Here is a 14958-nt window from a genome sequence, read left to right on the forward strand (position 1 = left end):
GATTTCAGGGCCCCTAATACGTTCTTTAGCAAACCTTCCCCGTCATTTATCTCCTCGAGCCTCTACGCCTTCGAGTGGTCACCGTTGCCACTACTCTAAAATTTTCCACTCTGATTGCCTGATACCCGAAAGCGACTCCGGTACCATCTCTTGCCCTTCGACCGCCATAATGGTGCCTTTTCACACGGGAGTGTTATTATCCTCGCAGGGAATAAATAATATTTTTTAATTTATGTGCTATTGGCATTGCGCATCACATTATGCTGATTACTGGAGTGGAAAATTTTGGAATAAAGCAAGTTATGAATGTTTTCTGAAGATTTCGTGGCCAATTCGACAACATCGTTGTTAAGCAAAGAGATGAAGAATGAATTAAAGAGGAGTGAATTAACGGCTTTAGGCAACACTGCGAAATAACGACTCATAACACTAATGAAGCTAGATAATATATCCCACAGGTGCTCGATGTGTGTATCGCATGACACAATTGCAGGAAAATAAATTCGTGAATATTTATAAGGGGGCCAACTGCAAGCACTGCATTGCTGAGCAAAAAGAGAGGAAGTTCAACACTTCTCTGAAGTGTATGAAACATAACTGCTTTAGTCTGATTAGTACTTAACCTCAATGACTTATTCCCTGCCCGCTTGTTATTTTTTAGCCAAATGGCGGTTTGCGCGATGAGCTAGATCCCAGCATTTGAGTCGAGAACAAGAGATAGCTATATCGTAAGCATATATTATATGTTTATCTGCTTCAGCTAGCCGCACAATGTTGCTAACGGCTCCCGTGAGAGAGATCGGGCCAAAAATGCAACAATGGGGCACACGCGAGGTTGCCGTTACATTGCTTGAAAAGATCCCAATGAGAAAAACAAACTTAGTGAGATGCTCCAAGTTTTACATTGTTAGTAGAAGACCCTTCCCTGGAATAACGCGCAGTTAAGACTCCGGAGTAATATTTCATGGCTGTTCAGGATCAAATTGCTTGTTGAAAGTAGAAAAATTCCGTGATACCGTATATTTGTCCCTAAATATAGAATGTAGTCTTTCTTTTTGGACAAGAAGAGCCCGTTCTGTCAAGCATTTCTTTTGACGAAACCATGTTAAGAAGTGCTTGTGATAATATAACGGTCACTGAACGACGCCAGATGTTCAAAAAGTAATTTTCAAAGCCGTTTGAAGCAACTGACAAATTTATTATGGCCGAAATTAGTTGTAGCATTTCGGCCCTTTATTTCATGCACTAATGTAACTTTAGCGGATTGCATACTGTGAAGGAAAGTTCTCTATAAGACACAGATGTCTAGAAAAAACATTAACTAAGGCGCAATTATGTCTGGAATAATATTTATTTTACTTATTCCATACTGACCGCTTCAGATAGCAATTTTAATGTTAGGGAACAACACAAAAAAATATCGCAGTAGTTCCTCCGTCCAAGTACGCTAGTACTCGTAAAAATGTCATGACTGCCACAATTGTCGCATGACTGGTATAAGACATTGGGTTACTACTTTACTTTCCATACAACGGCCTTTGCTATAATTTGCTTCTCGGCTTCTTCAGCATGTTCAGCTCTACCGAAACAGTTTCGTTCTTGGATGATCGCCTCTGTCTCATTTCCGGAGATTTTAAGCTAGGCGAATTTTTTTTTTTAAGATAAGATAAGAATTTATTGAGTACAAATCGGTTACATAAATTCAGTATACAGGCGAGGGTCCCAAAGTCAAGCGACTGTCACGGGACCCCCGGTATATTAATACTAACTTGATTAAAAAACAAGCAGCATCACAGACAGGTACAATTAGCAGTAAGAACAATGGTATTTTAAATAAGTAACATTTATATTATGAGAATGAAATAGATTAGCAGGGCAAAAACAAAACAGACAAGCAAAACCAGAATAACAACCCACTATAAATAATATTCAACAAAAATACAGCGTTCTGAAAAGACATATAAAGAAACAATTGAGAATACAAGGATACAGTTGTCAAGAAACAAAAAACAAAGTAGAAATTTCTAGCAAATAATTAAGTACAAGAATTTTCTAAAGGGAATAGAAGCAGTTCACTCCACATTTTGCTGCAAAAGAAAACTTTTTAAATACGATTTAAACATAGACAAAGACATAGGCGATTTTAAACTCGGGGGTAAATTATTCCACAGGGAAATGCATGAGAAATGAGAATGACGTTTTCCATAATTAGTAAAAACTTGGGGAAGCAAAAAATTTTTTTGAGCCGCAAATTTCGTAGGGTTACAATTTTTCAAAAAGCATTTGTCGATAAATTCAAAAGAAAGTGCATTGTTCATTAATCTAAAAAACATGATGGCTAGGTTGTAATCAAATAAATTTCTAACGGATAAGATATTATATTGACGAAGCAAAGGGATAGCAGTAACAAGGTATGAACTGCGGGTAATGATACGAATAGCCTGATTTTGAATGTGCTGGAAAGAGTGTAAATGACAGTTGTAAGTGTTCCCCCATACTACAATACCGTAATTAATGTGAGCGTGAATAAAAGCAAAGTAAAGTGATAAGAGTGCTGATGATGGGAAAAATTGACGAGCCTTAATTAATGCACGAATTCCAAATGCACTTTTTTCTTCACATGGTCCAAATGATGATAAAATTTCAGTTGAGAATCGAGTTGAAAACCAAGGAAAGTCACGTTGTCGCAAGGGGAAATAGAAGTATGACCAAGCTATAATGAAGGCAAGTGTGCTGTGATTTTTTGTTTTGTTCTAAAAAGCATAAACTTAGTTTTAACAGGGTTTATAATTAGGTGATTATCATGGCACCAGGACATAATGCTAACCAAAGAGGCATTTAATTTGGCAGGTAGCGAGATTATACATTTATCACAAGAAGAAATTGTAGTGTCATCCGCGTATAATACACAATGAGTGTTAGTAAGAGCGTCAGGCAGATCATTAATGTAGATTAAAAAGAGCAAAGGGCCAAGAATCGATCCTTGAGAGACACCTATGTTAGTAACCTTAAAATCAGAAAATGCGTTAGCCACGAACACCACGATATGTCTATCTAATAAATAAGTTTCTAATCTAATGCTTATAAATCACCAGTTCTGAGGCCGCGAATAATTAGATGCGAGTGAATATTCATCGGTTCATAAACTTTACGGGCCAGGAAGTACAACAGCTGAGCTGTTAAGTGTTCCCCAATTCCTACAATCACCGGGGTGATAAGACGCCACCCAAGGAAGGAAAGTGTCGTGTCTTGCGAAGGGAAACGACACTGTAGCCGATGTGTACCAAGAACTCGGGTTTATTGTCAGCCGGCCGTCAGACCACGCGTCCCGCTGGTTGACGACTGCCCGTGCAAACCAGCACGCATGTGCTTTTATCGAGATACAGACAGGCGAGGGGGCGGTGCCCAAACACCGGCACGTGGCCGTGAGTTCGCCGTTTGCTTATCGTGATACAAACACTACAGAAAGCATGCCCATGAAAGGCGAGCCTGGCTGCCATGTTGCCTCTTTTGTGCGTTGCCTAGCAGAGGAAAAGGTTGGAGCCCCTGGGAACCCTCATATCAGTGTACGACACCGCCGACAAGCGTGAAGCGTTGTCAGTGTTCTGACGGTAATTGTGTCATCACGCCTTATCGACTTGCCGAGATAAGAGCGATCGTTCCAGGTGTAAAAGGATCTTGTCAACGGCCTCTTCTGTTTGCTCAGGCTTGTAATGCGGCGCCTATCAGGCTTCGTCACCGTCGTCGGCAGCGCAGCCGTCGAGTACATTACCACTGGATTACCACTGGAGCACGGAAGGAGCGTCCCATAAAGAGGTATGTGTTCTTGAAAGGCGTACTGTGTCATGTTATACGTATACAGACATATTTATTCGGGGTTGCTTTTTTCGCTGTATACGAAAGTTGCTGAGTACATTATTTCGGTACGCAAACACGATAGAACAGAATGTGAACTTTTCTTCAATATTGGCATTTTACGTGCGTGTAGATCACATACTCTTTAGTGTAGCCTGTAATAAATAACACAATGTGTTGATTTAGTGTAGTTTTCAATGATGGAGGACGACGTGTGCAGCAGCGTGCAATCAAAAATATTGATAAAAGTTGAAATAATTGGCAATAGACTGTAATAGTGGCTGTCCTTATTAGCAATATTAATCTGATATTTTTGACAGGCGTTTTCTCTAAAGCGTAAAGGTTACTAGAGCTTCTGTCATATTTAAAGGGAGCGATTGAGGCTGCATTAATAACAATCAATTCTTCCTGTTTTTTTCTATGGGCGCTGAAAAACTAAGTCATGAGAGATTGGGCAACGTTTTAAACAAATAAAAGATCATTGCATACTGTCAGTTCGGACTCACTAAAAAACGCTCCACAGAAAGTGCAACTACTCCTCCAGAAACAATTACTTTTGGAAGCATTTGAGCGCACAGAGTACATGCTTGCATTCTTTGACGACTTCTCCAAGACATTTGGTCGCATTAACCACATAACTCTTACTGAAAAACTAGAATATTATAGATTTCGGAGTAGTTTTTGGTCTCTTTCAGAAGCTACTTGTGTAAACGTGAGCAGCAGGTGCAGATCAATGAATTTAAGTCTGAGCTAAAGGCAGTCCGGTACGGCGTTCCGCAATTCATTATGGGCCCTTATTTTTCAACAGATGCATTAACATAGTAAACATCGAAACAACTACACAGGCCGTAATTTACGTCGTTTACAAGAGTTTGGTTTTCGTTGGACCGTCCTTATCCGGACTGCAAGACAAAGCTAATAAGCTACTCGATTTGCCAAACAAGAGGAGTATTTTAAGTTCATTGGCTCTTAGCACCTCCAACACAAAATCTGCATCATTTCGCCCTGGAAACAAGATCATAAATACTAACTTCAACCTACTCGTTGGCTCCTCTAAGATAGAGTTAACATCAAAAGTAAAAAAGCCTGAGCGTCATTGTTCTTTTCCATATTTAGTTAATTTTTCGTAATTTTGGGCACTACAACTCAAACTAACAATACGACAAGAATAAACAATATGCAGCATTGCCATTGGTAAATCTGACACCCTCACAAAACCAATCTTCGATAAATTAAAACTTCTACCTGTAACAGCCTTGCAGAATTTCATACTTCACTCTACCGCAGCGACATATCGAGAAATGACTCATATCTCAAAGACCCTGCATCATTAACATAACGAATCAGCTTATACAAGGTTTAGCACTGACCACTGCGTATCATCTTGTACCCTAAGAAACTACGGACCACATATGTTAAAATACTATTTACCTACTACTCTTAACTCAGAATGTATCTCCTTATTGTGAAGCAGATTATATAAGTTGTCAATTTTTTCATCTATATATTTTCGTTAATTTTTTCTTCAATATTTTCCCAATGTTTTGTTTTTTCTTAATGATGTGATCATCACTGCTATTTCTGATAGCGTTTCTCATAACGATGTAGATCTCGTGAAGCGTCCAGAAGGCTTTTTGCCTCTACCCGTAGCTTACGTACCATGTGATGTTGTAATAATTTCTGATTCCGATTCTGACGCCTCCCGGTGGCGTGTGTGTCTGTCTGGGGGGGTATTGGTGGCTATAGAATGTAAAGGCGGGATTGGACCCACATTTCCTCGTCGGCAATTGTTCCGCCTGAGGCACCGATTTCAATTATTTCTCGGATTGCTTCTGGCATTAGTGTCTTGGGTGACGGTCCACTATAAAGCACCTCTGCAGCAATTACGTGTAGCACAGGACGAATGGGTACAAGTATCTACTGTCGAGCAACATAACGGTATTGCATGTAACATAAGATAACGTGAGCACCAAGACAGGGGAAAGCTTGTACAGATTAGAAAACCAGTGGGTGCCCGGCGGCACTGGGGATCGCAACACCCCCATTCTCAGCATGCGAAGCATGTGCTGAAATCACAGGGGGTTATGGGACGTTCGTGGCAGCCGTTTGAAACACTTTTTCCTACTTCGAAAATGGGGACGCTTTTTTTCCGGGGAGATTCTATACGAGCCAGCTTCTCCGGTGGCGTTTTCCCGGAACCCCATTTTCATCGTAGGATCAGGTCAACTTAGCTTGGGAAGAATTTTTTTTATTGCGACAGCGTGCCATCTTACATAAATATTATTTACACGTTAAGTTACACGCAGCGAGTCCCCAAAGAGACACAGGCAAGGAATTAGGTTTGCAACCGGTAATGAAAACAGCGCATGCTGGTTTATTTACTGAATGTTGTATAGTGGCACATCCGCTGTAAGTGTTCAGTAAGCAGTAGCAATTTTGAGTAAAATTCAGCATGCCATGAGAGAAGTGTACCTGATATCGATTCGTGCCACTTTTACCTCTCTACATTGTGCCAAAAGGGGAAAAATTGACTCGATCACATTCCACAGACTGAAAATCTTGCTACCCACACCGGCTTTACAACAGAAGCAAGGAACCGCGGCAGTCATGGCCTGAAATCCTGGAGAAGCGAATTTTTTAACAGGAAGCAGTTTATTAGCGCAATTTTATCATACATCTTAAGATTTCACGAAACAATCAATACGTCTGCAGATGTTTCTCCGCAGACTAGCATTTTTGGTATTTATATTTTTGCAATAACGAAAAACGTTCCTCTTTGGTTTCATACGGCAGTCTTAACTATATGATCATCGTGTGAGGGAACAGCGCGAAACAAAACGACAGACAAAGCAAGAGGACACAAAGACGAGCGCTGACTCGAAACTGAATTTTTTATTGAAAAACGAAAAACATATATACATCACAATCACGTGAACAAACAGAGCAACGAGCATTGGTCGAGCGGAATCAAGACCATCAAACGCACAATATGCCACGTGGTGAACTCCGAACAAAAGCACCCCTGAGAACTATATGAGGCGAGCGATGGTCAAACTTTAAAAGGAATATTTTGCTACACATCGGAAGGATGGACCACTACCTTCAATATTTTCATGGCGCTGCCTTAAAGTATTTCACAGTTGCCTCAGAATTGAAATTGATGTCGAGGAATTCTGGACACGTCTCCTTTCGATTTCCTTACATCGGCAGTGAAACGAGAGGGCACAAGGAGCATTTATATTCTTCGCGTGGTCTGTGAGTGTCGCGGTGGTTTCTGGTACCTGCTTGTCTTACGAGAACTGCTGCATGTTTCATAATGAGCTGCTGCGATCGTAGCGGCCCTCTCAGTGATGACAGAGGCGCGGCAGATTGGTATGCGCCAGGAAACTTCAGCGGCACTTAAAAGCTCAAGTTCACCTGGTGCTCAGTGCGATCTCAAGAAATACTACGGTTAGCCAATCGTAAAATTTGACCGTAACGCCCTTTACACGAGCTCGAGAGAGTGCTGTACGAGATTTTTATCGCTGAGAAAGAGCGACTTTTCAGAAGGAAAAACGTGGCTAGTGTTGTACTCTATTCCTCGATGTTGTTTTCACTTGCCTCAGAATGGGCTAGACTCACCTTGTGCCGAGTAAATCAAAAAGTAGGCCACGCAGTCGAATGCACTGTCGGAAGAGAGCGCAACAAGATTTCATGGGCGTGATGGAAGCCATGCAACAATGTATGTCAGGTGACATCCACAAAGAATAGATACCTTCGCAACTGAGTCTGAGTCGCAGCTGAGTCTGAGTCAAAAACAGACGAATCGATTTCATTCCCAAGGCACTTGTACTAGTTTGAGAGGACCTTTCGTGTCTCATCGCGCTCCGGTGTTGTTTCCAAGTTCCTCTTATTCAGAACACTCCTAAATCTTCATCCTTACATAAATGCTTTTATGATGTCCATTTAGTATCTTATTTACCACCGCTTGCTATACAAGTTCTCAACCAGCTGCGGCATTAGTTTCGTAGTCAACTTCGCTTCGATATTGAGGCCATGTTCGCTTGCCATTTCTGATCAGAAGCACGGTGTCAAAAACCATTCCATGCTTTAGTAGATGAGCAAAAAAACGGAACAACATGAAAATGCCTGTCCCGTGCAGAGAGCACGAAGATGTCAGCAACACAATCACATCGCTTTTGCCAGCAATTCGTTATCGTCTTCGGATCAAGCCACGCAACGACTTTGTACGCAAGATCACACTTAGTGGACGATAAAGCCCTCGCTACAAAACGAAGAGGTGTTATCGGTTTGCACCAGACAGAATTCCTCGAAATCAGGAACGATAAGCGGGTACAGTGCATAGGGTCGCCAGAGGAAAACCGTTGCTGATCCTTACTTGACGAGGCATGCTTTATCATTCTTCTGCTCGGAAAGGGGCCAGGTATACGCAATTACAGAGTTGTAGACGACCTTTGTACTTGAGTTCGCGTTCCCTTTTTATCCCTAAAAAACACTCACTCATAGATGGACGCTGTGTGTGTTTTTTTTTCGAAACTAATATAATGTTCCACTGAGTCAACAAAGACTCCTGTTCATTATATTTGCTGTTTCCTTGACTGTTATTTATTTATTCCAAAAGTACTGCCAGCGTTCGCAGAAGGCCTTTGGCAGGAGGGAGCATACATTGTGAAGAAAGTACAACAAACCAGACAAAAGTGCACCAAGACTTGATAATAACAGCAGTAGTGCCCTCCGCCTGCTTGAGCAGATAAACAGTCAGGAAGAAAAAGAAAAAAAAAGAAGAAATAAAAATTATTTCTGCAAGCTTGCGCTGTTCAGGCATATAGAAACAAGGCTGACTCATAACACGAGAACACGGGAATGAGCAGCTCGCTTTCGCAGATGAACACTAAAGGAAGACATGTGCTGTTGCGTCAGCAAACACATGAAGCCCACCACAAAGATTAATGAGTGAAGTAATAACACCTGAAGCACCAAAACGCTTAGGTTGAGTTAACGTATGCACTTCAGTCTTGAAAAGAAAGATTCGGCAGTCAGGCATTCCGCAGCGTCAGAAGGCAGAGCGTTCGACTGGCGGATGGTTCTAAAAAAAAAAAAAGGAGTTTTAAAAGGCATCTATTCGGCACATAGATTCTTTTAATTTTTTTCGAATGTTTGACCGTGTACATCACCATATACCAGGTTCGATATAAATGCTACTGTCTGTACCAAGGCTGCTATAGTAGAGTAGATGCATGCATTTCATGCGTTCATAATACTGGCGCAATTATAGTTGTTCTAAATTACCTTTTTCCACAACTGTAGTTGCTGGGGTACACCGGCTATATTAGCTATAGATGAATCAAGCTGCCTTTCTATGCTTTCCAGTTTGGCAACGTTTAACTGAGTGTAAAATGCCAGATTGCAGAATCATATTCAAGAACGGGTGTGATAAAAGTTTTGAAGGCAGGGGTTTTATTTCTTGAGTAGAATTGTGCAGGGTTCTTCTCATGTAACAAAGTTTCGGCGTAGCCTTTTTTATAATGTATGAAATATGTTCATTCCACATGAGATCTGGCGTAACGATTACACTTAATTATTTTGAGCTTTTAATGGAGGCTAATGGGTGTCCATTGAAGTAATAGTTAAATATGAGGCGTTTTCTTTTGCGTGTTACCGTCATTGTTATTGTTTTTTCCGGTTTATTTTCATTTATAACGTTGAGCACCAGTTCTCAATTTTATCTAAAGAAGAATTCGGTATAGATTGATCATTCGAGCTTTTAATTTCTTAATAAATAATAAAATCATCAGCGAAACGTTTTATTTTCACGGGTACGACTCTAACTAAATTATTAATAAAAACTAGACAGAAAAGGGGCTCAAGAAGCACAGTTAATTAATTAATTAATTAATTTCGTGGACCCTCAGGGCTAGAGACATTATAGCGGGGAGTGGTTACATAAATTTCAAACGAAAAAATGTACAGTGCTGCAAACTAATTAGTAATACAAAAATGATGGCTCCTAGTCATACAAAATTTCCACACATTGGCTTCTAGAGTAGAGATAAGCCGCAATCTATGCAAGCAATGTGTTCAGTCGTTCAAAAGTATGGATTACACTTTTAATAGCAGTTTTGAGTGGGACACGCCGTCAAAAGGTTTTTGAAAATCTAAAAAAAAAATATCTATCTGGCTTTGTTTATCGATTGCTGGTGAAAAATTATGCACTGCCTCTATAAGTTGAGTTACTCTAGATACACTCCTTCGGAAGCCGTGCTGCCAGGAATCGTTCAAATTGTGCTCCTGCAGGAAAAATGTTATGTGCTAGAAAATAATATGTTCCAGTATTTTGGCGCTTGCGCTCAACAGAGAAATTGGTCGGTAGGATTGCCAGGAATGATTCGCCTTCCGCCTTCGGTATGGGTGCAATTTTCGCATACTTCTAGTCAACTGGAAGCGCTGCTTGAGCAAAGCATGCTCTAAAAATAGCCGATAAGCATTTGGAGCACCACTTTGCGCACCTCTGCAGGAAGGTGTTTGGAATGTCTTCATTTCCGTGCGCCTTTTTTGTATCAGTGTTCAGTAAAACCGGTGACGCCTTGTTCACATATAGATACATCATTGATAGCGGTATTGTTACCATGACATGTAAAATGTTGTCTTCCGCCGTCGTAAAATCTAAATATGGAACAGCAAAATTCGTTGAATGCATTCGCAAGTTCTGACTTGTCAGTCACAATCGCACCGTCGATACACATCCAACAGAATTGGCTTCTTCTGGGCTTGAAATGCCGCCAGAACTTGGCAGGCGATGGGACTAGGAAAGGTTTCATGGTTACATTATGATAATTGTATTTTTCTTTTCTTATGCATTCCTTCAGCTGGAGGTGCATGTCTGAAAGGTTGAGCATATTAGAAGCAGAGGGGAACTTCCGGATTTGTTTTCTAAGTTTTTTTTTCGGATTTAAGCCCACAATCTTGTAAATCCAGGGATTTGTGTTATGTGCAATTTTTTAGCACATGGCAAGAAATCATTTGTATGCTTGAACACCAAATTCTTGAAGAGTAACCATAAGCGGTCGACAGGACATGTCTCAGAAAGACAGAGGAAGTTGGGAAAGAAGCCTTCTAACGTATCCAAAATGCCAACGGCATCGGTGCGTAACAAATTTTGGAGTACACGTTTAAGCTTCCTGCATTTAGGAAAAATGTTGAGTGTCATTGTATATGGGAACAATGTTACAGAGTATTTAACACCAGTAAAAGTCTTTATCCGGGACAGACTGGCTGCGGAGCTCCTATTTTCTACCTCTTTCTTATCAATTCTACATTATAAGGAATAAAAAATTCAATTTACATTTATCGGAAGTCAGACATGATACGTCACAACAGAACTGTCATTCTCCCCATGATGACATTTTGTATATGGCAAAACGTCGATATCGAAGGTTCAAGGCTGATAATAGGTTCAAGGCTCATCAAGGCTGATGGCAATAGAAGTTCAATGAGAATTACAATTGCCGAAAGATAACTTTATACACTCTACAGAGAGCTATACAGATCAATCCTTCGATGTGCCGAGTACATTCTATACTCCGGCAGAGAATTAGCAGCTGAGTAGTCAATGGCTAATTTTATCAGTAGCGTTTACAAATCCTCCATTTATCTATTTCATCTGCATCCAGCATGAACAGCCCTGCACACCGAAGTAGAGTAATACATGCATCACTACTGTCAGTGGTGTCTTTTGCCGAAACAGTAGAGACCCCTAGGAAGAATGTGAAGAAAGGCGCCGCCCTCTGCTAGTCGTGCTAGCCAAATACCCTACACATTCAGCGGTGTTCAACGTGCACGGGTGTTAAGCAGCGCGCCTCATGCTATGCCGCTGAGCCTGTTTCCGTGCTACTGAAGCACACTAATTGGTTGGTGCGTTGAGGTTCTATTAATTCCTTCACGGTATTGCGGGTACCAGTGGCCAGAAGGCGTTCCGTACTAACTTTCTACGGAAGACGTAGGAGGAGGTGACCGCCGTGCGTATTAGGCTGTCCTCCTGTTGTGTTTGGCGCTGAGTGAGTATGTTGTATGGGAGGTGGTACGTAATGCGGCTAATGGTTAATGCATTGGTCATATTGAGGGTCTGGCGTTCAGACAACCCATCACTGCGTGGAGCAGCGCGCCTGATTACTGATGTGACCTGCTTGATATGTCTTTGCAAGAGCTGAAGGGTGGCGGTTGCATCGAGTGCGTTATTTAATGAGAAGGCCTAGAATCTTCACTTGAGACACGATGGGAACTGGATTCCTGTACATGTGTGGCTCAATGGGGGGTGGGGGAAGGGTCACTGGGGAAGGATTTCCTCTATAATAGTTCCGCTTTAGTTAGAGAGCAATGGAGGTCCGTGTTCGCTTCATGGGTGGGAGTGATGTCTATGGCAAGTTGCAGGATTTCCTGGGCTGTTCGAAGGGGTCTGTCCGTTGTCGAGAGGGTTATATCATCTGCGTATATGGCTAGGGGCAGCAATGGGATAGCAGCAAGGATCCGAGCTAGTGGCGCTCGGGAAATGTTAAAACAGTAACGGTGATAGGACCGGCCCCGGTGAGGGGTGAAGCAGGGGGAAAGGCTGGGAGGCGATATCCCCACGGGTGAGTTCTGCCGTGCATCCCTGAAGGAAGGCCCGAATATATTGCCATATGCGTGTGGCACAGCCCGTGGTGGCCAACGTCGTCAGGATATGGTCATGAATATGGTCATGGATATAGTCATGGCCGTCAGGAATGCCCCCTTAACAAATTTTGAAGCGCAGCCTTTACACCAAGAAAAAAGGGTGCATTTAACAGAGCAGATTTCATTGCAGTGCTGGAGAATCTGTCAGCATCCCCATGCCTAAATGAGTTGCCACCCTGTTTTCTGGTGCATGGTCTTCCGGCTACCTTTCCCTGTTTTTTCTTTTATGGTTGTCCCGTTTCTTTTTGTTTCCCCTTGCTGGCAGATGGCACGAAATTTTTGAGGAGGTGAAAAATATCACGTAAGCGTAATATCTGCTTCCAACATTCTTTAAAGCAATCACCATATTACCAGTGTATAACGCTTCCACTGCATTCATTTTTCTTTCTTTGTATTCATCTCATTTCTTCACGTACCCAAGAAGTTCAGCATAACCTAGAAATCGAATGGGAAGTATAACCACTATATATAAATCGAGAATTTTGACACGACATGTTTCCATTCATTCATTCATTCATTCATTCATTCATTCATTCATTCATTCATTCATTCATTCATTCATTCATTCATTCATTCATTCATAACATGAAATGCTACCTTGCGGGCTTTGAGCATGACAACATACAGAATTTTTCGCCAGTTTTGTGCGTCCCGAGTTATAGTTTCAGAAAGACAGTTGATCGACTGGAGTATAGTCAACACTCACTGTGAGCTTCAAGGAGCTGCCTGAAGTGTAGAAATTGGAGCACCATATCCTTAAGAAGTTTTGTTGCAAAAGGTTGTCCGGGCCTGCATTCTGTAAAAAACCTCAATATTGAATCAAAAATCGCTAACCAAACTTGATCACAACATCGATATTTTGACTTTCAGTACGGCTACGAGCCTGCTACTGATGTATCCTTTATGAGTGCAAACGATTTAGTCATACATATAACGAAAAATCTTGAAGTAGTCCTCCACGCCTGATATCTGTCAACCTGTCTACCCAGGCGAGGAGCACGGTTGGAAGTAACGGTGCTACTTCAGAGCCCATGCATACGCCGTCATTCTGGAAAACCGAACTTCCGAAAAACTGAATTCCATTCAGTGACTTTTCATGCTTTCTTGTCTCTCTGTGCCGTTAAATTTTGAATCAGAACCATTTTTCCAAAATCGGAACCGTAATTATGCTGTCGATGCCTTGGTAATTATGAGATGATAAAGAGCATCGTATTTTGATATCTTAGCGAGGGTACCATCTAATAGCCTTTCCGCAGTATCACACGTGACGCATCGGAACCACTTGATTACTCTGCTAAAACCTGCCAGACGACTAGCACGCCCTGCAATGTTGGTTGCCCGCGCATGGCAAGGAACTGACGCATGCTGTCTCTGTGTTACAGAGTTTCGAAGCCACTGAGTGTCCGAGGAACATGAAGGCCCTCATCAAATATGGCGTCGTCTACTCGCCTCACCCCAGCATCGAGGTCCCCGTCTGCTCTTTCTTCGACCTGGCCCGAGAGAAGCTTCTCAATAATCCAGACAAGATGGCACTGGTGAGCAGGCATCGTGTCCGGTCCCGCGTAATGAGATTTCCCCCAAGCTTAAGAGGACAGCTCGCATTCGTGGTTCTAACTGCACCAGTTGGATCTTGCGGCAACTCGGAGTGTCAATTTTTTGCATAGCTCATTACTCGCACTGCAAAGAAGGGCATTAGCACGGAAACCTGATCTGCAAGCTGTGCACATCGGCTCTTCTCATATCAAAAAGCCAAAATGTCTGTTTTTTTAATTTTTGTATAATGTTTTAAACAATCATGTATTTTTGGGCCCTTCAGATGCCACCTGCGTGCGAAATTTAGTTTTGTTGGTCATATTTTGCCTCTGTGCTTGTCCCTATGTTCAGCTGATCCTACCAGAGTGGCTGGACACAGCTCGTTCTCAAATTTCCCGCACCATACTCAGCAGTTCTGGACAAAAGCCTTTCTGAATAAAAATAGTTTACGAAAAACTTTTATAGATTTAAGATTTCACTAAAAAATTCAATATATCCGCACCTCACCTCTCGGTAGGTTTGCATTTTTTTTCTATTAACATTTTGCTGTCGGAAAAAACGTTCTCCATCGGTTTTCTATGGCAGTCGTGACTATGGCATCGAGTGACTACTCGATGTGAGCGATCGAAAAGCTTCAAAAGAAATATTTTACCGAGCATCGCAGCAATGCACCGTTACCCTCAATATTTCCACCAACATAATTAGGTTGACTACGCCCACTGCAGGAAAAAGGCCTCTTCCATCATCACACCGCCTTAAAAATGTGGCCATGAAAGGCAATATCAGGGCAGTGCTTACTGCACCCAACAAACTCAGAAAACTTGGCAGAGTTGTCAATGATGACAGCAACAGAAAAGTGCC

General features: G+C 41.8%; 1 protein-coding gene across 1 annotated transcript in view; it reads left to right on the forward strand.

Moving 5' to 3' along the window:
* The first annotated feature begins 3706 nt into the window (after window positions 1-3706).
* LOC149369492 (uncharacterized) overlaps window positions 3707-14958 on the forward strand; it is an 89191-nt gene continuing 77939 nt past the window's right edge. Inside the window, exons 1-2 of the mRNA XM_089558859.1 lie at window positions 3707-3816; window positions 13947-14099. Coding sequence (XP_089414985.1) covers window positions 13977-14099 — 123 coding nt within the window. The 5' untranslated portion in view covers window positions 3707-3816; window positions 13947-13976. The remainder of the gene's footprint in view (window positions 3817-13946; window positions 14100-14958) is intronic.

The sequence above is a fragment of the Amblyomma mixtum genome, chromosome 1, assembly GCF_055824585.1.
Source record: "Amblyomma mixtum isolate Tamu chromosome 1, ASM5582458v1, whole genome shotgun sequence".
Classification (NCBI taxonomy): domain Eukaryota; kingdom Metazoa; phylum Arthropoda; class Arachnida; order Ixodida; family Ixodidae; genus Amblyomma; species Amblyomma mixtum.